This window comes from Palaemon carinicauda, chromosome 42 (assembly GCF_036898095.1).
Source record: "Palaemon carinicauda isolate YSFRI2023 chromosome 42, ASM3689809v2, whole genome shotgun sequence".
In the NCBI taxonomy this organism is placed as follows: Eukaryota; Metazoa; Arthropoda; class Malacostraca; order Decapoda; family Palaemonidae; genus Palaemon; species Palaemon carinicauda.
This window is the reverse complement of record NC_090766.1, coordinates 31904899-31930801: the sequence shown is the minus strand read 5'-3', so window position 1 is coordinate 31930801 and position 25903 is coordinate 31904899. Positions and strand designations below refer to the sequence as shown.

General features: G+C 47.1%; 1 protein-coding gene across 4 annotated transcripts in view; it reads left to right on the top strand.

The window, feature by feature from the left end:
• Nucleotides 1-25903, top strand: part of LOC137632989 (PDZ domain-containing protein 8-like) — a 454088-nt gene that overhangs the window by 82558 nt on the left and 345627 nt on the right. For all 4 annotated transcript variants that reach the window (XM_068365143.1, XM_068365144.1, XM_068365141.1 and 1 more), the window contains exon 2: nt 24804-25118. In XM_068365143.1, the coding sequence (XP_068221244.1) occupies nt 24888-25118 (231 nt within the window). In that variant the 5' untranslated portion in view covers nt 24804-24887. The remainder of the gene's footprint in view (nt 1-24803; nt 25119-25903) is intronic.

Sequence of the window (25903 nt, the reverse complement as noted above, 5' to 3'; positions counted from 1 at the left end):
CTCGGACGCATCGGACGTAGGCTGGGGTGCGACATTAGACGGTAGGGAATGCTCGGGATTATGGAACTCGAGTCAAAGGATAATGCATTTCAACTGCAAGAAGCTACTGGCAGTACGTCTGACCGGGAAAAGCTTCAGGTCTCTCCTTCAAGGCAAAGTGGTGGAGGTGAACTCGGACAACACCACGGCTTTGGCGTACATCTCCAAGCAAGGAGGGACCTACTCTCTGACATGGTACGAGATCGCAAGGGACCTCCTCACCTGGTCAAAAGGTCTAGCCATTTCACTAGTAACGAGGGTCATCCAAGGCAACTTGAATGTCATGGCAGATTGTCTCAGTCGGAAGGGACAAATAATTCCAACAGAATGGACCCTCCACAAGGATGTATGCAAGAGACTTTGGGCCACCTGGGGCCAGCCAACCATAGATCTCTTCGCAACCTCGATGACCAAGAGGCTCCCAATATTTTGCTCACCAATCCCGGACCCAGCAGCAGTTCATATAGATGCCTTTCTACTAGATTGGTCACATCTAGATCTATATGCATTCCCTCCGTTCAAGATTGTCAACAAGGCACTGCAGAAGTTCGCCTCTCACGAAGGGACAAGGTTGACGCTAGTTGCTTCCCTCTGGCCCGCGAGAGAATGGCTCACCGAGGTACTTCAATGGCTAGTAGACGTTCCCAGAACACTTCCCCTAAGGGTGGACCTTCTACGTCAGCCACGCGTAAAGAAGGTACACCAAGGCCTCCACGCTCTTCGTCTGACTGCCTTCAGACTATCGAAAGACTCTCGAGAGCTAGAGGCTTTTCGAAGAAGGCAACCAGAGCGATTGCTAGAGCAAGGAGAACATCCACCCTTAGAGTCTACCAATCGAAGTGGGAAATCTTCCGAAACTGGTGCAAGTCAGTATCCGTATCCTCGACCAGTACCTCTGTAACTCAAATAGCTGACTTTCTCTTATATCTGAGGAAAGAACGATCTCTTTCAGCTCCCACTATCAAGGGTTACAAAAGCATGTTGACATCAGCCTTCCGTCACAGAGGCTTAGATCTTTCCAACAATAAAGATCTACAGGACCTCCTTAAGTCTTTTGAGACCACGAAGGAGCGTCCTTTGGTTACACCTGGTTGGAATTTAGACGTGGTACTAAGATTCCTTATGTCAGACAGGTTCGAACCGCTACAATCAGCCTCCCTGAAAGATCTCACCTTTAAGACTCTTTTCCTGATATGCTTAGCCACAGCTAAAAGAGTCAGTGAGATTCATGCCTTCAGCAAGAACATCGGATTCTCATCCGAAACGGCTACATGTTCTACAACTTGGTTTTCTAGCCAAACACGAGCTGCCTTCTCGGCCTTGACCAATATCGTTCGATATTCCAAACTTATCGTATGGTTGGAAATGAACTAGGAAGAGTCTTATGTCCTGTAAGAGCTCTTAAGTTCTATTTAAAAACCTTTACGAGGCCCGTCTGAAGCTTTATGGTGTTCAGTTAAGAATCCATCTTTGCCTATGTCAAAGAATGCTTTATCCTATTTTATCAGACTGTTAATACGAGAAGCTCATTCCCATCTGAATGAGGAAGACCAAGCTTTGCTGAAGGTAAGGACACACGAAGTTAGAGCTGTCGCAACTTCCGTGGCCTTTAAACAAAATAGATCTCTGCAAAGTATAATCGACGCAACCTATTGGAAAAGCAAATCAGTGTGCGGGTTTTTTTTTCTTAAGAATGTCCAGTCTCTTTACGAGAACTGCTACACTCTGGGACCATTCGTAGCAACGAGTGCAGTAGTGGGTGAGGGCTCAACCACTACAATTCCCTAATTCCATAACCTTTTTTAATCTTTCTCTTGAAATGTTTTATTATTGTTTTTGGGTTGTCCGGAAGGCTAAGAAGCCTTTCGCATCCTACTTGATTTGGCGGGTGGTCAAAGTCATTTCTTGAGAAGCGCCTAGATTAGAGGTTTTGATGAGGTCCTTTAGTATGGGTTGCAACCCTTCATACTTCAGCTCCTAGGAGTCGCTCAGCATCCTATGAGGATCGCGAGGCTCAGTAAGGAAGACGTACTTAAAAAGGCAGAGTAATTGTTCAAGTCGACTTCCTTACCAGGTACTTATTAATTTTATGTTTGTTATTTTTGAATAACTGCTAAAATGAAATACAAAATACTTAGCTCATAATGTTAACATATTATGCTGGTCTCTACCCACCCCCCTGGGTGTGAATCAGCTATATGATCACCGGCTAAGTTTAATATTGAAAAATGTTATTTTCATTAGTAAAATAAATTTTTGAATATACTTACCCGGTGATCATAGATTAAAGGACCCTCCCTTCCTCCCCAATAGAGACCCAGTGGGCCGAGGAGAAAATTGGTTCTGTGTTGACATGGAGTACTTGAGTACCTGCTCGACAGATGGCGCTGTTGATGTACACCCCCACCTGTATAGCGATCGCTGGCGTATTTTGTCCTTAGGTTTTTCTGTCGGGCAGCAGAGCTGACAGCTATATGATCACCGGGTAAGTATATTCAAAAATTTATTTTACTAATGAAAATAACATTTTTGTCTTTAATTTTCTATTTGGAATGATGGGTCCATGCTAACATAACCCTAACAGTTTTGTACAAATAAATTTTATTTTCTTGTTTTTGAACACTGCATATCATTCCTGTTCCTACACCAATGTGCCCCCCTTCCCCAGCCACTGTTTTTTAAGATCTTTTAAGTACCGTAACTTATCATAATTCTTTCCTCCCACACTGTGTCCCGTAATTAATTAAACAATATTTCCTTTCACCTAATGTTCTTATACTTGTACTTATGATCAGCAAGCAAAAGGGAGGAGAAGCAAATGGGTAAGTCAGGTTCTAGCTGGGTCCCCTTGCCCAGTATAAATCAAGGGGTGGTTCCCAGTACTCAGGTCTGTTGAACTGTTACTCAGGTTTTTTGGTATTCCACTGTTGTATATTTTTTGTGTAGTGAACGTCGGGTTGTGGTCGGCATTCGGACACTAGGCAGTTCGGGTGCTACCTCTGGCCACAGTCCGCAAACCACTACAACGTTCCGAACTCCAGCCAGATGGACGGCTGAGAGGTGCTATTGGTTTGAGGCCGCCAGGGAGAAGATTGCTACCATCACATGATTGATGGGACCTGACTTGGAGCCCCTCTGTTTAGGCAACGGACTATGACTTCGTTGTCGAGAACTATCCTCAGATGTTGTTTCTTGGCTGGGGAAAGACGTTTCAAAGTTAGTAAGACCGCCATGACCTCCAGGACGTTTATGTGGAATTGTTGGAACATTGTGGACCAAAGGCCCTGAACCTTCCTGTGTTGGGAATAGCCTCCCCAACCTGATAGGGAGGCGTCCGTGTGGATGACTATCCTTGGAGGGGGGTACTGCAACGGAACCGACTTCGATAAGCTCTTGGCGGTTGTCCATGGGAGAAGCCTCTTCCGAAGAATGGGAGGAAGGCGTGTCTTCTTGTCTCGACATTTGTTGTTCGCTCTGGAGCGCCAAACCCGGTTGATGTCTTTCAGTTTCGCTTTCAGAAGGAGGTCTGTCACTGAAGCGAATTGTAGGGATCCTAGAATCTTCTCCTGGTTCCTTCTGGAAGTTATCTTTTCCCCGAGAAAGCGTTTGGTATTTTTCGCAATCTCTATCCTCTTGGACCTGGGGAGACATAGAGTGTGAGAACGTAGGTCCCACCGCAATCCCAGCCACTGAAATCTGGTCTCTGGTGTCAGACGAGACTTTCTGAAGTTTATTTCGAATCCCAGAAACTGAAGATACTGGATCACCTTGTTTGTTGCCTTGAGACAATCCTCGACGTTGTCTGACCAGATTAGCCAATCGTCCAGGTATGCGACGACTTGGATTCCGTGGGATCGGAGTTCCTGAATGACTGATTCCGCCAGTTTCGTGAAAATTCTGGGCGTGATGTTGAGCCCGAAAGGCATCACTTTGAGCGTGTAAGCCTTGTTGTCCAGTCTGAATCCTAGGAATGGGTGGAAGTGTCTCGCTATTGGAACGTGATAGTAAGCATCCGATGGAGGTGATAACGGCCCCACGGGGAAGCAAGGTTCGCACCTGCGAGACGGTAAGCATGTGAAATCTGTCGCATTGAATGGACAAGTTTAGTCGGGACAGATCGAGGATGACCCTCCGGCAGTCGGAGTCTTTCTTCGGAACGCTGAATAAGCGACCTTGAAACTTCAGATGTTTCGTTTCCTTGATCGCGTTCTTGCGAAGAAGATCTTGGGTAAACAGAAGTAGGTCCGGTGTCGAGGGTTGATGGAATTTGTTCGGTGGAGGAGGCCCTTCTATCCAACTCCACCCCAGGCCCTTGGAAATTATGCTGAAGGCCCAAGGACTAAACCTCCAGCGACTCCGGAACGCATAAAGTCTCCCTCCTACCTGAAGATCTTCAGTAGTTGGAGGTTTTACTGCCTCGGCCACCACGTGACCCCTTTCCACGGGAGAAATATCTCCTTTTGCCTCTGTTCTGAAAAGAACCTCTCGAACCGAGGCCCTTGCCTCGTTGGTATCCTTGGGAGGAAACCCGGGACTCATAGACTGGGTTATAAACAGGAGTTCGAGGCCACTTGGCTTTCAGGAACGAGGACATACTTCTCTTGGGGCTGAGACTTGGAGGTGGAGGGCTGGATGCCCTGAGTGACCGGGACCGACTGGACTACTTGAAGAGGTTGGCGGAATTGAGTAGAGCTATAAGGGTGCAGCCTCTTCCTGCCCCGGGAGTGAATGCTCGATTGTTCGAACTTCCGTTTGGGAGTGAGGCCCCAACAGACCTTAAGGCTCTGGTTTACTCTGGCAGCTTCGCTCAATACTGAGTTGACCATGTCCTCCGGGAACAGGTCCGGACCCCAAGCGGAGGCTTTAATGAGCTTATTCGGCTCATGGCGGATAGTAGCCTCTGATAAGACATGCCTATGGCAACATCTTCTGGCCACCAAGAAGTCATAGCAATCTTCTAACAAAGATTGCAGGGTGGCTTTAGTCATAACCTTAAAGGCGTGTTCCTCGTCATAGTTAAGAGAAAACATCTCCGCCATAGTCGAGACGTTGAGGCTCTGGCTAAACCTAGACCGGGACTCGAACTCGAGTCAGATTAAGGTTTCAGGTAGTCTTGGGAGGCGTTCGCTGAATTGTGTCGATGCACAGTCAGCAGATAGCTTACCAGAAGTGAATGTTGATTGGATGTTAAGCCAACATTCATTATCTGATGGGAGCAGAAGAGATGTAGGATCTGTCTCCCGGAGTTGTGGCAAAGGTTTGTCTTCGGCCACTGCCTGAAGGGCTAATTCAACCATTTTGGTGACGCAAGGGGTGTGGGTCTGTTCGTCCACAAGAAACATGGTGTAAGTACTCTTGTGGGGGGTCAGCATGGTGTTTGTACAACCCCACTCGTTTAAGGTTCTAACCCAAACAGACTGAGCCTGTTCCTTCGGAAAGATAACGGTCTCCTTAGGGACCTTATCTAGCCGGACAAGAGCCTCTTCCGTTAGCCGGGCGAAGCCGGGGAAAGGGAATTGAAGGCCGGGAGGGAAGAACTCAAAATCTTCAATGGGCCGGGTCCCAAAACCCTCAATGGTTAACATCCCGTCCGTGAAAGGGCAGTGGAGCGCCATTTTCCACGGGTTGTTCTTCGTGAAAGGCGGGAGTTTTGAGGCGTCCGGGATGAGGAACTGCTGTTGTTGAGGCAGTCCTCCTTCCAGGGTGTCTAGTCTCCTGGTGACGGCAGAAAGCATAGAGCTAATCTGCTCTGAAACAACCCTCGTCATCATATTGGTGAGAGCCACCGGGTCGAGGTTGGTCGTGGTAACTAAGGGGGATGACTGCACTCCTGGGTCCTGAGACATAGGGGCGGTGCTAGCCGAGCCACCAGGGGCTCTGGGGAGGGGAGCCCTCTTGGGCTTGGATGATTTAGGTAGTGTGGGATTCTTACGAGTCCTCACTAATGGTCTCTTCTGAGATTTGACCTTAGGGAGTAACCGGGTGCGATCTCGGAGAGGATTAGCGGTTCCCTTCAAAACCTAAAAAGGAAGAATTATTGGAAGTTGAAGAAAAAGAGGGGCTAAGAAGAGAGGTCTTGCGCTGGACCCACCTGCCTCACCTACCACCTTACCCTTTTCCGATTCGTCTAAAACCATGGGCTCTATGTCTAAGTTCAGAGCCGCAACATTGTTTTCAATGGGGTCCGGGTCGTCAGCGATGTCTGTATCCTGAACGAGATTGAGTTCCGCAGTTTCTGCAATGTCGGCAATTATAGGGGCCGCCACTTCCTTAGGCACTGCTGCCGAAGATTTTGCGTTCGTGTAGATAAGATTACAATAGTCTTCGGAGAGGACGTAGGGCTTCTTGGCCTTAACGTTACGGGTGAAGCCGCCTACCCACACTTTCAAAGTGGCTCTTGCGGAGGTCTTAGCCGCCTGGGAACTCTGAAACGACGGGGATAAGATTAGCAAACCCGAGGGACAAACTGATGAATGAAACCGAAGATTCATAACAGAAGGCAAAGGGATGTAAATACAAAAACGACTGAAAGAGGCTCACCGAATCTGAAGAGAGGGTGGTGATAAGGTCATAACAGACAAGGCAGTTGTCAGGGTGCCATACAACAATATCGTCCATCTTAATCCCACAGTCAGCGTGGGATTGACAGACCGCATGTCCGCAAGGTTGTTGAAGGACGGCCGCGCAGGCTGTCATCCGGCAACGGACCACCTGTAAAAGGAATAGTCTATGAGCATCTACTAGTGTCTCTAGAAGGGGTCCCGGAGGATCTGGGACCTGCCAATAAAATAAAATGTATAGCCTTAGACTAAACATGCAGAGAACTGAGACTATTCCAAGAGGAACCCGGCAGAGCCGGGGATGAAAAAGGATGGAAAAAACAGTGATGAATAATGATAATCATAACTAGTTCCAGGGCCCCAGGGGCCTGGGAACAGGGCTGGTAAGTAAACTTAAAGTAACTTAAAGTAAACTTAAAGTAACTTAAGATACATCCTTAAATACATAAATAGAAAACTCCAATTTTGATCTAAAAACTAATGTCTGTAATTGAATAGGGCTCCTGGAGGGAGGTTAGGAATCAAAAACTGTGTCAGTGTCAACAGATCCTGTAGTTATAAGGCCGGAGGCTCCGATGTCTGATGACGGGAGGGTACAACGGGGGAGCGCTGGGGGAGCCAATGGAACCCCCAACTACCCTACCAGAGGTATCGGGACGAAGGTAATGATCCATGTAGAATATAATATATATATAATGATGTGGGATATTAATAAGTCCTATACGGACGATAATAGCAGGAGGTACCGTAGGTGGGGACACTCCTAATATAAAAGTGCTCATTCTTACAACCATAGCTAAAAGCAAAGGCTACACCAAGAAGGTGTAGGAATACCGACTAATCACGTGTGATAGTCCCCGGTGTTCCCGGCCCTCCCCCTCCCCCGACCGATGGCCAATCGGGGAGACGAAAACCGCCTGGTATGAATGAGACTAAGCCACACCCCGTGGGTTCACTCAGTCCTCAATATGTCGGAACGTTGAGGGAAGACTGAGGAACAAGCATACTTGACCCGTATGTCATAACCAACAACCATCGAGTGAGAGGAAGGGTGTACACTGGAGGAGGGGGGTGGGGTGGAATAGCCTCCCCAAGCTGTGGGGGGCGGGGGTATGGTACAGGGGAATCACCAGTGCGGGTGGTGGTAGACAGGGCTACCAACTGGAGATCCCCTCAACATGGCATGAAAAATCCCAACAATATGATCATAACGGAGTAAAACAATAAATACAATATCAATGCACAAATACATAAAAATGATTAATGAATTAAAAGCGTAATCACGTAAGTAAGGCTAGGCATGCAGAAATAATATGGTGAGAGAGGGACTCGGGCGAGTGGTAAGGGAGGGAGCAGGACGCAATCCGCAGATGGAAAGCAGGGGTACCAACCTTGTTACTGAAGCGGTAGATATCGAACAGTAAAAACAAAGATACGAGAGAGTCCCACTCGAACCAAACGTAAAACTAGGTGGAGCGTAATAAAACTAATAGGTTTAATAACAACAAGTGAGACGGTCGTCTTTAATTACTCCTTGAACTAGCGAAACAATCTCAATGGTGACGCTATCCACCAACATGCACGAATGCAGGCATACCAACATAACCTACGCCTTGATGAAACGCTAACACTGATATCATAGAATAACATTAAAATAACGCTAGATGAAAGCATATAATCGGTGTACTATCTGAATGTAAGGAAAAAACTCCTGAAAGTTCGAATGAATATTAATGATGACAGAAATAACGAACGAACTAGCGAGAAAGGGCAGAGCCGAACCATGAACGGTAAGAACGGGGACGCCGTTCATTTATAAACACTTCTCCATTAATAAAAACAAAGGCTACACTGCCCAATCACGCTTAAACTCATGGATAAAGTACAGTACTTAACTTCGATGGGGTATCTTGAGAATCGGCCATCGATGCGTAAATAAGGAAAAATCCAAGGGTACACACGAGAAAAAACACGATGGACTAAATAAGAACTGGTGCTAGGAAGGAGTGATGGGCAAGCGTGGGTAGAGTTAGTAGTACTGATCTACGCGGCAGGGGGAGGTTGAACCGCACCTCACTATTGAGGGATTTCGAAGAGGAGAAGTCTAAATGGTACGAGACCTCTGGTATTTCGCCCCAGTTTATACCGACACCATTAGGTGAGCGAGCTAGTTCAACCTAGCATTCCTATACATTTTTTCTCTGGTAATATTAGCAGTTATATTCCTTAGAAATGGTGCATTAGGAGCATTTCACTGGCCGGCACAGGTTGAGCCCAGAAATGGAGTTTTTATGATAAAACAAAGTTTTATGAATACTTACCTGGCAGTTATATATATAATCGAAGGCCCACCCAATTCCCCTCAGGAGACAGGTCGGGCATAGATGAAGTGAAGTTTTGGACACGGGAATGATTCCTTGTACCACCCTGTGACAGGTGGGACCACCTACCTCCCAACCACCACAAGGCGGTTGCCTCGTTTTGAAAAATTCTGCCGATTTAGAGATATCAGCTATATATATATATATAACTGCCAGGTAAGTATTCATAAAACTTTGTTTTATCATAAAAACTCCATTTTTTGTTGGTCCAACTTGGACAGTTTAATTTAACTTGCTTTTCAAGATGGCTCCTCTGTTGTTAAACTTTGTGTGTAGGGCTAGACTGGCTTTCAAGCGGCTCTTGATTCCCACACATTTTGTAGCAGAGGGCATGTGTGTATTTGTTTTCTTTTTTATGTTCGTAAGATTGAAATGGATAGGATCAAGAAATTTTTTCCCCCTACTTTATTAACTAACGAACAACTCTTTCACATATAATGGAAGGGAAAACATTTAAACATTAAAACGTCACAATTGTGTGACGTAAACTCTTAGGTGAAATCTGAATGCCTTGAAGGAAATCAGTCCGCCATCGCGATGACGTCACAATCCTGTGACGGGATCTACTTAGTATGACTTGCAATATGTGAATTATTTTCTTTTTCTTGCATGAAATGTTTAAAATATTAACTTAGTAAGCATAACTGTTTTAATTTTTATAATGTAGGGAAATATATTATTTTCAAGTACTGTATATATTTGCCCTATTAGTATATTTCCTTTAGTTAACTTTCGATTTATATAGAGATTTCACGAGCGTACAGTCAATTTACGCTATGTAGTACTCTTGACGATCGTTATTGTTTCACAATACTGGTATCGTTATTTAATATTTAAATTTTGAGAATACTAAACGGATTTTGAGCGAAGCGAAAAATCTATTTTTGGGTGAGATAGCCATGGCGTCCTGATGGAAGGTTCCTTTTTGGTAGCTTCCTTGGGTAATCACTACTAGGATTTTCCCAGAGAATTAAACCACAGGTTATCACAGAATTCTAACTTCTGGAGCGAGTATCTTAAGGGTTTCCCCTTAAGACATCGTGTATCAACAGGGGACACGCATGTATAGACGTGCCACATAGCTATCTGCACCCCATACAGAGTTAACTCTTCAATATGGCGGACAGGGAGTGGCTGGGAGCTGAGCCGCAGCCAATCTAGATGTGGCGATATCGGTACTCGCGATGTAAACAGACGGACGCCATTGCTTTTGATGACGTCACGTCCATCCTCATTCCGAAAGTCTGGAGCTCGCTCATCACCATGATACAGCGGCGCAGGGCGGGACCTGATAACAGACAGGGTGGGTCCATCAGGACGCCATGGCTATCTCACCCAAAAATAGATTTTTCGCTTCGCTCAAAATCCGTTTTTTGGGCTCAAGCCATGGCGTCCTGATGGAAGAGTACCAGAGAATTAGTGTATCGTGGTAGGCTTTTTCCCCTTTATAAGTGAGTGCTAAAACATTGATCCGAAAGCATAGTGGTCTATACTAGAGCTATCGTGAGGCAGTTGCCTTCCTGCCCCCCTGGCATGGAAGTCCCCACGGGTTATGCTGAGATCAAAGTGGTCATGGGAAGGCTATTCATATAGGCTGAAGGAACAGTGAGATCCATAAGATAAGTCAGAGCGATTTGGTATTCGCGTCGAAACAAACTTGAAGAAGTGGTGGTTGTACACTTCGTGCATGGAGTTGACTCATCTTCATAATGGAGTAAGTATTCGCTAAGGAAACTTACTTGCTCTATATAAATAAATGCCCGGAGTAACTCCTGGCATTTTCCTTAACCAAGAATAAAGGGTAATAAAACTATGACAATTAGTATATTTCATAGTAAGAAAGGAGCAAGGGAGACGCACAAATAATAAAATAGACATTTTATTATATAATTGCAGGTAAATCAATACATGTCATGCAATCAATAGTAAAAAACATTTACATTGATAAAAATGTACATAGTCATAAAGGCGTGCTCTTGAGTCTGAAAGGGAAGAATCAAGTATTAGTAGGCACTCGTTCTACGGAACGTTAGTCTTTATGTAACACACGTCATGCACGTGGCATGTAGCACTCATGTGGTAATCTACTATGACATTTCACCTGAGGTAAGAACAGTTAAAGAAAACACAAGGTGGTTTCTGCTTCACTACGTATCACTTGAGGGTCAACATAGGCACCCGACGATTTAGAGTCCCTAATAACTCACTGTTCTAAGCAGAGTTCAGAGCAGGTTTCATAACACTACCTGCGGCTACCACAAAATGTTTCACTTCGTGCACTTGTTTCGCATAATGTTTAAGGAAAACACGCGAGGATTTCCGGCCTGTATAGTTCTTGAGGCTTTCGAAATCCATACTCTGAAAGAAATTCAGAGACGAAGCGACTTTCCTAGGATCATGACCAGCGGGTGTACTGTCTGGATCCGCTCTGCGAATGAAGTAGGTGATTTTTGCTCTCAGTTGTTTCAGTGACAGGTCGCTGCCCGATGTTTCTCTTTTGAAGAGTTGGCCTCCACCAAAGATTGAAGTTCTATGAAGATAGACCTTAAGGCTCTCTACTGGACATAAAGAGGCATCTTCCTTCAAGGGGCATATCCTCCACGGGCCCCACCGTTTGGTAGGTAATTCGTTCTTTGCGAGAAACGTCGGATCAAGGAAGAGGGAGAGGTCTCCTGAATCGTTGAAAACGATAGGTCCCTCTTCTCTAGATAGTGCCACTATTTCGCTGACTCGGGCTCCCGAAGCTAGAGCGAAGAGAAATATAACTTTCTGAGTCAGGTCCTTAAGAGGGCATGAATCATTGTCCAAGTTGGAGGCGAAGTGGAGAACTTTGTCTAGAGACCAAGTGATTGGTCTCGGAGGGGGTGCCGGTCGTAAACGGGCACGGGCCTTCGGTAGTTTGTTGAAGATGTCGCTAGACAGATCTATTTGGAAGTCATATGACAAAGGTCTAGTCAAGGCCGATTTGCAAGTAGAAATCGTGTTGGCTGCCAAGCCTTGTTCATGAAGGTGAATGAAGAAGGACATGCAAAAACCTATGGTGATTTTCGAGGGGTTCTTTGCCTTGACGAAGGAGACCCATTTCCTCCAAGACGATTCGTATTGCCTTCTCGTGGATTCGGTCTTGTATTCCTCGAGGAAGTCTAGACTCTTCTTCGAAATCCCAAACCTTTTCTTAGCGGCTAGGGTGAGAAAATCATGAGATGAAGGTCCTTGATTTTCGATGATGAAGCGAAGACAGTCGACTTCTGTATTTGCTGGGAGAGAACTGGGTCCAGGAGGGGGATCAGCGTTGGCTGCATCTCCAGGATCAAGGGGTACCAGTTGCTGCGGGGCCACTTGGGAGCCACTAGAGCTGCGTTCCCTTTGAAGGTTCTCAATTTGGAGAGGACCTTCAGCAGAAGATTGGTGGGAGGGAACAGGAAAATCTTGGCCCATCTGTTCCAATCCAAGGTCATGGCGTCCACCGCTTCCGCTTTGGGGTCCTCGTACGGCATATCGAGGAAGTTGATGGTTGTCGCTCGTCGCGAAGAGGTCGATCTGGAGTTCTGGGACTCGGTGAGAGATGAAGGCGAATGATCTTGCGTCTAGAGACCATTCCGACTCTATCGGGTTTGTCCGAGATAGAGCGTCCGCTGTCACATTGCGGAATCCTTGTAGGTGAACTGCAGACAGGTGCCATTGAACTGCAGACAGGTGCCATTTCTTCCTTTCTGCCAGACGGAAGATTGTCAGGAGCACCTGATTTATCTTGGGCGATCTTGAGCCCTGGCGATTGAGACAACGCACTACCACAGAGCTGTCCAGGGTCAGGCGAATGTGTATCGACGGGGGCGGGGAAAGTTTCTTCAGCGTCAGAAGAACCGCCATGGCCTCCAAGATGTTGATGCGAAACGTCTTGAATAGGGGAGACCAAGTGCCTTGAGCCTGTTTTTGGTGGGAGTGACCTTTCCCAACCCTCCAACGAAGCGTCCGTATGGATGTTGAGAGATGGAGGTGGGTGTTGGAGAGGAAGGGACCTTTTTAGGGCCCTCGCTTCTGACCACGGCTTGAGAAGAAGTCGAAGTCTGCTTGGGAGCCGTCTCTTGAGGTCTCTTCGAGCGATGGATGCGGAACGTCTCCAGACTCCCGCTGCATCCTTTAGCTGTGCACGAAGCACTGGGTTTGTGATCGAGGCGAACTGTAGAGAGCCTAGAACTTGTTCCTACTGGCGTCTTAAGATCCGTTTGGATTTTAACAGTCGCTTGACAGACCCTGCTATTTCCTTCCTTTTCTTTGCTGGAATGGAAAGGCGGTGTGACTGAAGATTCCAGTGGATGCCTAACCATTGGAACTTCTGAGCTGGAGATAGGCGAGACTTTTTCGCGTTTATCTGGAATCCCAGGTGTTCGAGAAACTGGGTAACTTTTCTGCAGGATTCTATACAATCCTCGGGCGAGGGCGCCCACACTAGCCAGTCGTCGAGGTAGGCCATCACCTGGACGTTTCGGATGCGGAGCTGTTGTACTACTGCGTCCGCTAGCTTTGTGAATATCCGAGGGGCCACGTTGAGTCCGAAGGGCATGGCCCGGAAGGCATAGCTTTTCCGTTGGAGTCGGAATCCTAGGTAGGAGGAAGCGTGATGGTTCATTGGTATGTGCCAGTATGCGTCTGCCAGGTCTATCGAGACCGTGAAAGACCCTCGAGGCAGGAGGGTTCTGATCTGTTGAAGAGTCAGCATCTTGAACTTGTTGTTCGATATGAATACGTTGAGGGGGATAAGTCCAGAATGACTCTGAGTCTGTCTGAGACTTTCTCGGGGACACAAAACAGTCTCCCTTGGAACCTTGTGGACTTCACCCTTCTTATCACCTTCTTGTTCAAGAGGTCTAGCACATATTCTTCCAGGAGGGGGGTTGAACGTTGGAAGAATTGCTGGAAGGTTGGGGGCGGTTGCGCCCATCTCCAGCCCAGACTTTCTTGATGATGCTGTGTGCCCAGGAGTCGAAGGTCCAACGATCCTGGAAGTGGCGGAGTCTTCCTCCCACCGGAAGCACTTCATTGCTTCTGGGGTCCCAAGGACTTGCTGCCTCGGCCGCTAGCTCTCTGACCTCCTCTGCCTCTGGAGGGCCGGCGAGAGGAATCTCTGCCGGAACCCCTGCCTGATCTTCTACCTTTGGGACGAAAGGTAGTGGAGTGCTGCTCGAAGGCGGGGTTGAAAGCCGGTGATGAGGACAAAACCGGCTGTGGGACCAACTGAAAGGTCTGTGGCGGCTGAGCGGCCACTTGGGGAGTAGCGGGTGCCGGAAACTGACGTCTGTGCTGACGTTGCTGGGGTCTATGCTTCGACTGCTTCCTCTTAGGCTGAGGACCGTCATCCTGAGAGGGCTTTCTCTTCCTAGACATGCCCCATTTGTTGAGAAGGTTCCTGTTCTCAGATGCGGCCTTGTCTGTGATCTCTTTCACTAGATCAGACGGGAAGAGGTACTTGCCCCAGATGTTGGAGGAAATCAGTTTCCGGGGTTCGTGTCTGACAGTGGCACTGGAGGACACGAGTTCTCTGCTGGCTCTACGAGCTCGCATGAAGTGGTACAGATCCTTGACTAAGGTTGCCATATGAGATTTGGCGAGGACCATGTAATGGTCAGGGACTCTGGTGTCGCCAGCCATTACGTCCATCTGGACCTGGAGAGTAAGAGATGCTGCCAGCCTCTCCTTCGTTTCCTGTTCCCTACGAAGGAGGTGATCGTTTAGCTTGGGGAGGTCCTCATTAAACTGACGTCCAGCAACGTCAGGATCTAGTTTGCCCACCACGAAGGTGTGTTGCACATCCTTCCAGTGTTTAGTGTCGGGCGGGGTGACTGCGGAGAAAGGCCTGCATTCCTCCAATGCAGGGCAGGATTTCCCTTCTTCTACAGCCTTAAAGCAGGCAGCGAAGGCCTTTTCCGTGAAGGGTATCATCACTTCATCGGGCGCAACGTAGGTGGGGTACTTCTTGCTCAGAGCCGGAAGTCCAGAGCAGGTAAAGCCTCTGCTCTTAAGCGCTTTGGCAAGCATAGCCTGGGCCTTCGAGAGATCGAACACTATTTTCTCCGGTTCGGTCTCTTCCTTTGAAGATGGTTCTGAACGTAGACGGACGTAACAGTCCGGATACGCCTCAAAGCGGGGGAAGAACTCCACTTCTTCCAGGGGTATGGAACCGATCTTATCGCTGACGAAGATCTTGTCGTCAGCGATGACCATATGCTCGGCGAATCGCCACGGGTTGTCGCTCGAGCATGCGGGGAGGTCCTCGATGGAGATTTTTCGAGATTCCTTGGAACCTCCCAACGACCGAATGATCTGGTGAGTTTCTTGGAGCTTCTGCTCCATCACGGATTCAATGAGCCGAATCATATCCTGTGCCGTAGGTAGAGGAGTCGTGGTGGAGGACGTAGACGGGAGAGACACTTTCGTCGGTGTAGGAGTAGGAGGGGGGATGGAGGGAGGGGCATCCTCCTTATCGGACTCGGTATACACTACCCGGTCCTCTTCTTCATCATCCTCCCCTTCACCCTGGGCCATAAGGGTTTTCTCGGTGTCCTCCGAGATCTCTGACATACGTTCATCATGTTCTGAATCCAGGTGATAATCATTCATGGACTGAGCCATGACAACATCAGGTTCCACTGTAATCTGGACTACGGGGATCTGTTCGACTGGGACCACTGAGTCTGGAGAGGCCTTTGGGAACAGCAAAGACCTCATTTCTTCTGTGGCTAGGTATGGTCCAGTGGCGTTCTTCTGAAAGCCACGTACCCACTTGCGTAGGTTGTCCCGAGTAGTATCCCGAATCTCCGTTGAGGGAGAATCATGGAATGCTTTCTGTAAGCATTCTTGGCAGACCGAACAGGTGGTGGGGCCCCAGTACTTGAGATCCCCTCTCTTGTGAGCACAAGGGGCGTGTGTCCTACACGCCGTGTGTCCATAGAAGTGTGGCCGACGGACCGCGCAGAAGTCGTGGTCACACATGACGTACTCCTCCTGTAAAGGAAAGAGACGATGAGTATTGTAGAGTCATAATATGGCTCGTATATAAAGTTAATTATTAACAAGTTAATATTAACTTAGATTAATTGTGATGCACAGAAGGGTGGGTGAAAGGAGACAGACGCATGCCTCGTGTAACCCGCCCGGCTGGTTGCCGTAGCATCGGACAGTCCCAGGTGGCCGTAGGCCTCCATGGAAGGTGTCTTGATAATGGGAATTCCATCTAGAATAACCATATTATAGACTAGGCTTGAAATCTTATCAAGAAAGTCTGGGGATCATGAGATCCTAGTAAGGTTCCGGCAACCAGACGTGCCAATTACACGTAGCGTGCTGGAAAGATGAAACACACAAGAAGACAGAGTGAAAACTGAACCAAATGTACGATTCCGTACCAGTTTGTCTGCGTTAACAAGCCGTCTAGGTGCGGTTTTTTGGGAGCTATCGCTAGTAAAGATAGCTGAGAGAAGGGGTGCAAGGCATCTTGCCGCCTCCGGACGGGTCCGGCATACCCCCGGCACGCCGGAAGCCGCTCGAGCAGAGTTTCTGGCATTCAAGAATGATCATTCTATGGTCAAAGAAGCCAGGGTGGCGGCAGCCGGTAGCGGCGGCCGCCGGCAAGGAGCGGCGGTTCCGGCAGCCGGAGGCAGTCGGAGGGTGACAGGGGTAAGGATAAAGGAGCATAGCCGGGGCCGGGGGCCGGCTGCTAGTGCCGGCACTCCGGGAGGGGTCGGCAGTGTGCCGAGGCTATGAGGGAATGGAGAGGCCACGGCGGTAAGCCGGCGGCCGGCGGCGATCCCCCGGCACTCGGGGGAAGGCGGCAAGGATAAGGAAGTCACCCGTAGCGGCGGTAATGCCGGGGTAGAGGCGGCAAGGGACAAGCACCAAAGATGGAGGTGGGATGGCAAGGCTGTACTAGCCTAGTCAAGACACCTCTGGAAAAGGTACCACCATGATAGAGGTGAATCTATCATCCTAAGCAGGGGCCGCAATGGCCGGGGGCTAAGGCAGTCCAAGAGAGGACAGGGTGTACCCAAAGAAGGGGTGGAGACTCTTCATGTCGACCAAATGATAACTGACTCCATAGCACTATGGAGGGTCTATGTATCAGAGCGGACAACACTGGGAGCACCACGGGGTCCAGCACTCCAGCCTAGGGTGGAGTGTAGGACAGGGGACATATGAAGCCTAACCTACTGGTAGGTTAGGCTAGGCAAGAGATAGGTTGGGGGGGGGAAAGGGTCTTCTTATAAGAAAGGATGGGTTATGCACCAGAGCGGCCACCTAGGAAGGGAGATGCTCACCCTAACCTATAGTAGGTGGACCAACTGAAAAACGGAACACGCGTATATTTCAGCAAGGTACATAAACCAGCCCTCCCAACCTAACCTGGATTAGGGTTGTTAGACCCTAATCAAGGAAGGGAGAAGACGTATCGCAAGGAAAAGGTCAAGGACCGATTCAGCTTAAAGGAGGTGATCCTACCTTTAAGGTCCGCAAAACTAAGGGAGGGGTCATTCCCTTAGGTGGGGAGGCGATACAGTACTCTGAGGAGTCTTGTCCTATCACATGTAATAGGGTACAAGATTACCAGAGGGAAGCCCTAGGGCTAGGGATGAAGAGAGCATACAGGGGTCCTATCATAAGGTTAGGTTAGCAAGGCACTCAAGATAACCTACCCCCTATATGGTCCCTGAAGGCGAAAAACACTTGCATCACTGTCAAAGGTATTGTAAAATAATGCCAAAATCTTCATAACTAACACTAGGATCACTGAAATATCATGCATTAACACTGGTATAGGCTCACTGGCCTAGGGGCTAATCAAAGCCTACTGGTATGGGGTCAGCGAAGACCCAAACTAATGCGTCAAAAACACGATATAAAGTTCCTAGCTATGAAGACTAAATAACTAATAGCGCTGATTAGTGATTTATATACCGGTAAGGCTGTTGCGGCTAACTAAATAAGGCATGCAAGCAACAGCAGCGTCATAAAATGGCGCTGACCGGTCTGGCAAAGCTCTGCCACAAATATGCAAATATCTCGAAAAGTAAGATTTACTTTAAGGTCAGAGCTTATTTAAACAATACTTAAACCTTTGTACTCAACTTTCCAGAAGAAGGTGAGGCTGAAGGTTGAGACATGGCGAGGATGCAAGCAGATAAAGTCGCACAAAGGGAAAAACACGTCCAATCAAGCGAGCTACTAGCAAAGGAATGGAGATGGACGTGACGTCATCAAAAGCAATGGCGTCCGTCTGTTTACATCGCGAGTACCGATATCGCCACATCTAGATTGGCTGCGGCTCAGCTCCCAGCCACTCCCTGTCCGCCATATTGAAGAGTTAACTCTGTATGGGGTGCAGATAGCTATGTGGCACGTCTATACATGCGTGTCCCCTGTTGATACACGATGTCTTAAGGGGAAACCCTTAAGATACTCGCTCCAGAAGTTAGAATTCTGTGATAACCTGTGGTTTAATTCTCTGGGAAAATCCTAGTAGTGATTACCCAAGGAAGCTACCAAAAAGGAACCTTCCATCAGGACGCCATGGCTTGAGCCCAAAAATATTAATTATATAACCTATTGTATTTTCTTTCTAGCCCTTGGCGAAAGAGTATAATCTCTCGCAACGGGAAGGTCTATTAAGATCTAATGTGAAATAGTTAAAAGTGCTAGTGTTCAGTGGCATGTAAAATGACGCAGTGCAGAGGAGGATGCGTTTGTTCGTGTCCGTCATACTCCTAGCCCGGGACCTCTTCCATGCTCCCCAACCCCTGGGAGAATTAAAGTCGAAAGGCGAAGGGAGATGTTAGACCTTGATCAGCGAATGAACGTCCCCTCGAGCAATCCTGTTGACGTATCCCAGTACGCTCACCCTCGCCATTGAAAAGGCGAGGTAAAAGTGTTTTACTTGCCGTCGGTTGATGCGAGGCTGGCGTTTTACATTTTCCCTTCCCGCTAAACAAGAGAGTTGCTCGTCATGGGACCGAGCGTCGATATCGCCCTCTCACAGCGAACTGGATGCGTTTTTGGGAGGCGGCATAGATCTTTTCGCTCCCTCACTGAATGCTGGACGCATGCAGCATGCGGGACGCATGCTGGGCGCATACAGCATGCTGGACGCATGCGAGCGGGCCGCTTCCTGGCGTCAGTTTCGCGAACGTCAGTTCCAAGCGCGCTCTCGCGGCAAGAACGCACGCGAGCTGCAGCGCTCATGGACGCTCCCTCGTAGCGATCTGGACGCGTTACAGGAGGCGGCAAGGATTTTGACGCTCCCTCACAGCATGCTTAACGCATGCAGCATGCTTAACGCATGCAGCATGCTGGATGCACGCGAGCTGAACGCATACTGTACACACGTGAGCAGGACGCTCCTCCGCGTCAGAATCACGTACGTCATAGTTCCGAGCGCGCTCTCGGGGCAAGAACGCATGTGAGCTGCAGCGCTCATGGACGCTCCCTTGCAGTGACGCATTTCGGGAGGTGGCAAGGTTCTCCCTCGCGGCATGCTGGACACATGCAGCACGCGGGAAGTTTACAGCAACCTGGACGCATGCAGCAGTCTGGACATATGCTGGACGCATGCAGTCAGGATTTGTCCCCACAGCATGATTGACAAACAGTTGTCTCTCCTTCGCGACTTGCTGCACACAATACTAACGCTTCTTCGCATCACGCTGTAAACATACAGCAAGCGGGACGCATGCGTGCTGCATGCGTCCCGCTTGCTGGAACCTCTCGGCAACATGGAAGCTTGCAGCATTCTGGACGCATGCTGGACTCATGCAGTCAGGACTTGTCCTTGCTGCATGATAGACAAGTGGTTGTCTCTCCTTCGTGACTCTCTGAACGTGCAGCTAACGCTCCCTCGCGTCATGTTGTTGACATACAGCATGCTGAACGCACGCTGGACGCATGCGAGCAGGACTTTCTCTCGCAGCATGGGGGTCATGATGTTGATGCTTCCTTACAGCATGATGGACTTATGCTGGAAGCACTGGAACCTGTCTCTCTCTTGAGACTTGCAGACCGTAAACTTGATGCTTCTTCGCAATTGGATGGTATCCTTTACGATGTTCCATCAGGACAGGATGAGTTCTTTATGGAAGACGATAACCGACAGGATGACATGGTTTTGTCTCCTACCCATTCGACTCAGAAGATCGATGTTCCTTTAGCTGAAGTTTTAGAGGACGAATCTCAGGATTTGCTGCAGGCAGCTGACCTTAAAAGCTACTGACAGTTTTAACATCTCTGTATCCAGAGGACTTTACTCAACCTATGCCTCAGAGCCCGCCCTCTCAGTTTTTGAAGGGCAGACCCCGAAAAACATCCTCCTTCAAGAAGATGGTTCTTGCTAGATCAGTTAAGAGAGCTTTCTCAACTCTCAACCAATTGATGTCCAAGAGGAAAGATCTAGGGAAGGCCTCCTTTTCCTTTCCTCCAACTAGTTCCTCCCAGGGAGACTTCTCCAGACTTGTTGAGTCTTCACGCAGGTCAGCCATGAGTAAATCAAAGATTATGTGGTCCAATTCTGAAATGGACCATCTGTTGAAGGGAATTTTTAGGACAATAGAAGTCTTCAGCCTTATGGACTGGACTCCCAGAGCTTTCGCAGAGGCCACAGACCCTAAGAACGAGGCTCAGATGCATCTGATTGCCTATCTGGATAAGGCCGTGCGGGATGGCTCCTTCGAACTTTCCTCCCTTTTCACGGCAGGAGCTCTTAAAAAGAGGGCTATGCTTTGTTCCTTCTTATCTTCAGGTTTGTCCCTTGTTCTGAGATCTGAACTTTTATTTGCTCCGTTGGGTAATCATCTTTTCCCTCCGGACTTTGTGAAAGATTTGTCGGCAGCTCTGGCACAACAGGCTACGCAAGATCTTATCTCTAGGACTGCTAAGAAAGTCCTCCAAGCTATCTTTTTAGCAAGGAAACAAAAGGAGGCTCCTTCCACTCGTCAACACTTTCGTGGGAGAGCCCCTTCAAGGGGAACTCAGAGGATTGCGGCTGGAGGTCAAGCTCACAGATTCCCAAGACAGCAAACCAAATCAAGAAACGGAGACATGCAATCTCCAGACACTATTGGGAGCCAGGCTTTCCCACTTTTGGCGAGAGTGGACGATCAATGTCCTCAAGGTGGGATATAAGATCCCCTTCCTGAGAATGCCTCCCATGTCGTCGATACCCGTAGAGTTGACAACAACCCACTCAGGGAACAAGGCAACAGCTCTTCAAGAGCAAGTGAACCTTATGCTGTCGAAATCAGCCATAGAAGTGGTAGAGGACACCTCCTCGGAGGGGTTTTACAACAGACTTTTCCTAGTTCCGAAAAGCTCGGGGAGGATGGAGACTTGTTCTGGACGTCAGTCCATTGAACAAGTTCGTCTGCAAAGTAAAATTTGCCATGGAAACTTCAGCGTCAGTCCTTGCAGGCATCAGTCAGGGAGACTGGATGGTGTCATTGGATCTGCAGGACGTGTATTACCATATCCCGATACACCCAGACCACAGAAAATCTCTAAGGTTTGTGTTTCTCAAGACCACTTATCAGTTCAAAACACTCTATTTTGGACTGAGCACGGCTCTCTACTTTTTCACCCGGGTGATGTCCAACGTGGCTCGCTAGCTTCACCTAAAGGGAGTAAGGATTTCTTTGAACCTGGACGACTGGCTACTCAGAGCAGAATCACAAGTAAAGTGTCTGGAGGCTTTTCAAATGACAATGTCCTTAACGCAACAGTTAGGTCTAATGGTAAACCTGGCTAAATCTCATCTAACACCCTCACCGAATATCATTTATCTGGGGATGAGAATTGGTTCAGGCGCTGGAAATGTCGTAAGGACTTTCCCCAGGTGGTCACCCGACTACGGTTGACGATCCCTCGCAGCGATCAGTACACGGTTCAGTTTGCGCACACGGCGTGCATCAAGTGTCTGATCTGTCTGAACTAAAGAGGTCAATTTCGTCCCTGTTTGACGCATATGATTCTCGAACATAAGTATCAAAGAGTTAGTGGCCATTCACCTATCCCTCATTCACTTTCAGAAGGAAGTCCGAGGAAGATTGGTTCAGATAAACCCAGAAAACACCACTGCGTTGGCTTACATCAAAAAGCAGGGAGGCACTCATTTGGCCTCACTTTACGAGGCTGTGAGAGATCTACTTCTCTGGGAGGAAAGCGACGGACATAACCTTGATTACTCGCTTCATAGAAGGGGAGAAAAACATCAGGGCAGATCTGCCTAGCAGAAGAAGGAAAGTTCTAACTACAGATTGGACCCTGCATCACGAGGTGTGCACCAGCCTTTGGATGTTGTGGGGTCAACCCTGGATAGACCTCTTCGCCACACAAATGACAAAGAGGTTGCCGGTATTTTGCTCTCCAGTCCCAGACCAGGAAGCAGCCGCAGTGGACGCTTTTCTTCTAAACTGGGAGGGTCTAAACGTGTATGTTTTTCCTCCATTCAAGATCCTGGACAGAGTCCTGGAAAAATTCAGGGAATCGCCCAACGTCCGCATGACCCTGATAGCTCCATTTTGGTCCATGAGACCTTGGGTTGCAGAGATGATGGAGTGTTTGGTAAATACCCCTAGAACATTACTACTATTAGGGTTTACCAATCCAAGTGGGACATATCTAGAGTATGGTGCAGGAATAACAAACTTTCCTCTACTAGTACCTCTTTAGCCAAAATAGCAGATTTTCTGTTGTATCTGCATTCAAAAGAGAAGGTGGCTGTGCCTACCATCAAGGGTTACCGCAGCATGCTAGCCTCCGTCTTTCGTCACCGACACATTGACGTGTCAGGTAACAAGGATCTTTCAGATCCCATTAGATCTTTTGAGACGATAAGAGGAAGGACAATCCAACTTCCTCTTGGAACCTGGATGTAATCCTGGCCTTTTTAACCTCAAGTAGGTTTGAACCCTTGGACAAGGCATCTTGGAAGGATCTTACCAAGAAGACACTTTTCCTATTTGCATTGGTTACAGCCAAAAGAATAGGATAGTTACAAGCCATCAGCAAGAAGGTGGGCTTTAATGGAGACAATGCAGTTTGCTCCCTTCAGCTAGGCTTTCTCGCTAAAAACGAGAATCCTTATCGACCTTGGCCAAGATCTTTTACCATCCCAGAGCTATCTCACTTAATTGGACGGAGAAAGGAGAAAGGCCTTTGTCCAGTGAGAGCTCTAAAATTTTTATCTGCACGCGTCCAAACACCTGAGAGGACAAGCAGACGACCTCTGATGCTCATTTAAAAAGTCATCTTTGCCTTTATCAAAGAATACCCTGGCTTTTTTCATTAAGGATTTGATAAGGGAAGCTCACCAGAATTGTGAAGTAAGAAGTTTTCCCCATCCTTAAGGTAAAACCACATGAGGTTAGAGCTGTAGCAATTTCTATGGCTTACAAGCACAATAGGTCAATGAAATCAATTTTGGAGGCTACTTTCTGGCGAAGTAAATCAATCTTCACGGACTGTTATCTCAAGGATGTCCAGACACAGTATGAAGATTGTTATTCCCTGGGTCCTTATGTTACCTCCAGCATCGTATTTGGAGAAGGGTCTACTGCCTCTTCCCTATAACCTTTTTTTATTAAATACCCTTGCCTTTTTTTTTCTTGTACTTGTGTTCACAGGCTGTCTGTGAAGGTTGTTGCAGCCTTCCACAGTCTGGGATGCAAGTCAAGTTAGTTTTTTATGATGTGTGTTTTTAACTTTGGAGTAGGTGGTCAGATTCATTATCTATGGCTATGCCAGGGTAGCAAGGGTGGAGGTCTAGCCACGCTAAGGTTGAGGACCTTGTGGCAGCCCCACAGAGACTTTTACAGCCCCCTGAGTGGATTGCTGAGTCTCTTAAGGAATGCAGTCAAATGAGGCAGAATAACTATGAAGCCAGGTTCCTTATCAGGTAAGAACTAGATTATTGGTACTACTAATTGTAGCTATTAATAATTATACGAATTCCCGATAGGATGAGGTTTTCTACCCACCACCAGTGGTGTCAATCAGCTATATATATATATATATATATATATATATATATATATATATATATATATATATATATATATATATATATATATATATATATATATATATATATATATATATATATATATATATATATATATATATATGTAACTACCAGGGAAGTTACATATTTGAAAATGGAATTTTTATTATAAAATTAATTCTTAAATATACTTACCTGGTAGTTACATATATAAAAGGGTCCTCCCTCCTCCCCTCTGAAAACAGGGGCATGGAATTTCTGAGGAATGTTGGGAATATTTCTGGTAACCTATGAGAGATGGCGCTCATGTACGACCGCTTACTGTCATGGTGTCGATTGCCGCGAAATTTGAATTTCTGCTATGTATGCGACGAAGCGCTGGATTTAAGCTATATATACTGTATGTAACTACCAGGTAAGTATATTTAAAGATTAATTTTATAATAAAAATTCCATATTTAGTTTTTATCACTTTCTCTTACATAGAATACAAACCTTACATTCTTTTTATAGAAGAAATCAGCAAAAGCTGGCATACTGCTATAAAACTTTTATCACTCACTCTTACCTTATTCTCTTTAATCTCACCTGAGATTTTAACAACTGTAGCCAGCTTAGCTGAAAGCATACTCCTATTAAAGGACCTAGATTTGTATAGTCAGGAAAAATACAAATTACCTTAAAAATATTCTGATGCTGTACTCTACATTTATGTACTTTGATTACCAGTTTATGAAATTTTTTATGTCTAATGAAATTTTTCAATCTCTATCTTTTTTTTTTTTTCAGTGGTTGTGCAAGCGGGTTAATCGCGTATTGTTGGTAGCTTCTCTTTTATAAGCAGTACTTCAGTATCTAGTAATAGGAGTCAGAATGTTAGAGATCCTCTTTTGGAATCTGTTTATGTTTGTTGCGGGAGGAGTTACTGTGTTGCTCTCAGCTTGGTGGTGGATCGCAAACCAGGAAAAGCCCAATTTAGAGCAAGAACGGCCAACCATAACCAACACTGTTTTGCCCAATGTCCTGATTGATAAGCTGAAGCAAGGCCTTCACAGGCGAGAGACCTGCTTTGCACTCAACCTGGTGCTCCAATTCTTTTTTCAAGTAAGTTCACCTTTGTTCCTTTAATTGTTGAAAAGAGTACGTCTAAATTTGTAGGTATCGAAAAGCATTTGCTCCCACACAGATACAAAACATCGCTCTATAGAAGTATAATTGTTCAGGCACAAATACAAATGCATCGTCCTTTACATAAGAGAGATAACAGTGAATGTTGAGAATACGTTAGTTAAAACTTATTATGAGGTGTAAACAGTTGGCAGGTAGTTATCTGGCTGGAAGTGGCGACTTTGATAGCAGCTGTCAGTGGAGACAGACATTCTTCCACCGGCTAGAGACTTTGGCATATCTTCAATCAATTTTTTTAGGACTCTCTACTAAGGTACATGTCGAGGCCTCGCTCCTCGTAAGGGTTAAAACTGTGCCTGTGGAATCGAAGAACCCCAAGACCGAGTCCTCATTCCTTGATGTCCCTGCCCTCATTTGTTGAGTACAAAGTTCTCGGGAAAGGTAACAGGGGTACCTGTGAAAGGGGATAACATCCATTGATTGGCATATCGGAGCCCCTCAAGAGTCTGAGCATGCCCTTGAGTGTCTAGGGTGGGAGCTTGCTCATGGAGCTTTGGTAGGTTATTTTGCAGATCTCGTCACTTGAATTTTCTACGCTCCAGCCAGTCAAACAAGATCTTGCCTCCCCCATTCTCTTGACAACGAAGATTCTATGTACAAGATGGCCTGGTTGATGGCATAGTTCCTAGGAGAAAGACAAGTATGAGAGCACCTTGTTCATTGTACTCAAGTTTGCCGCCATGGCCAGCCTCCAAGCTACT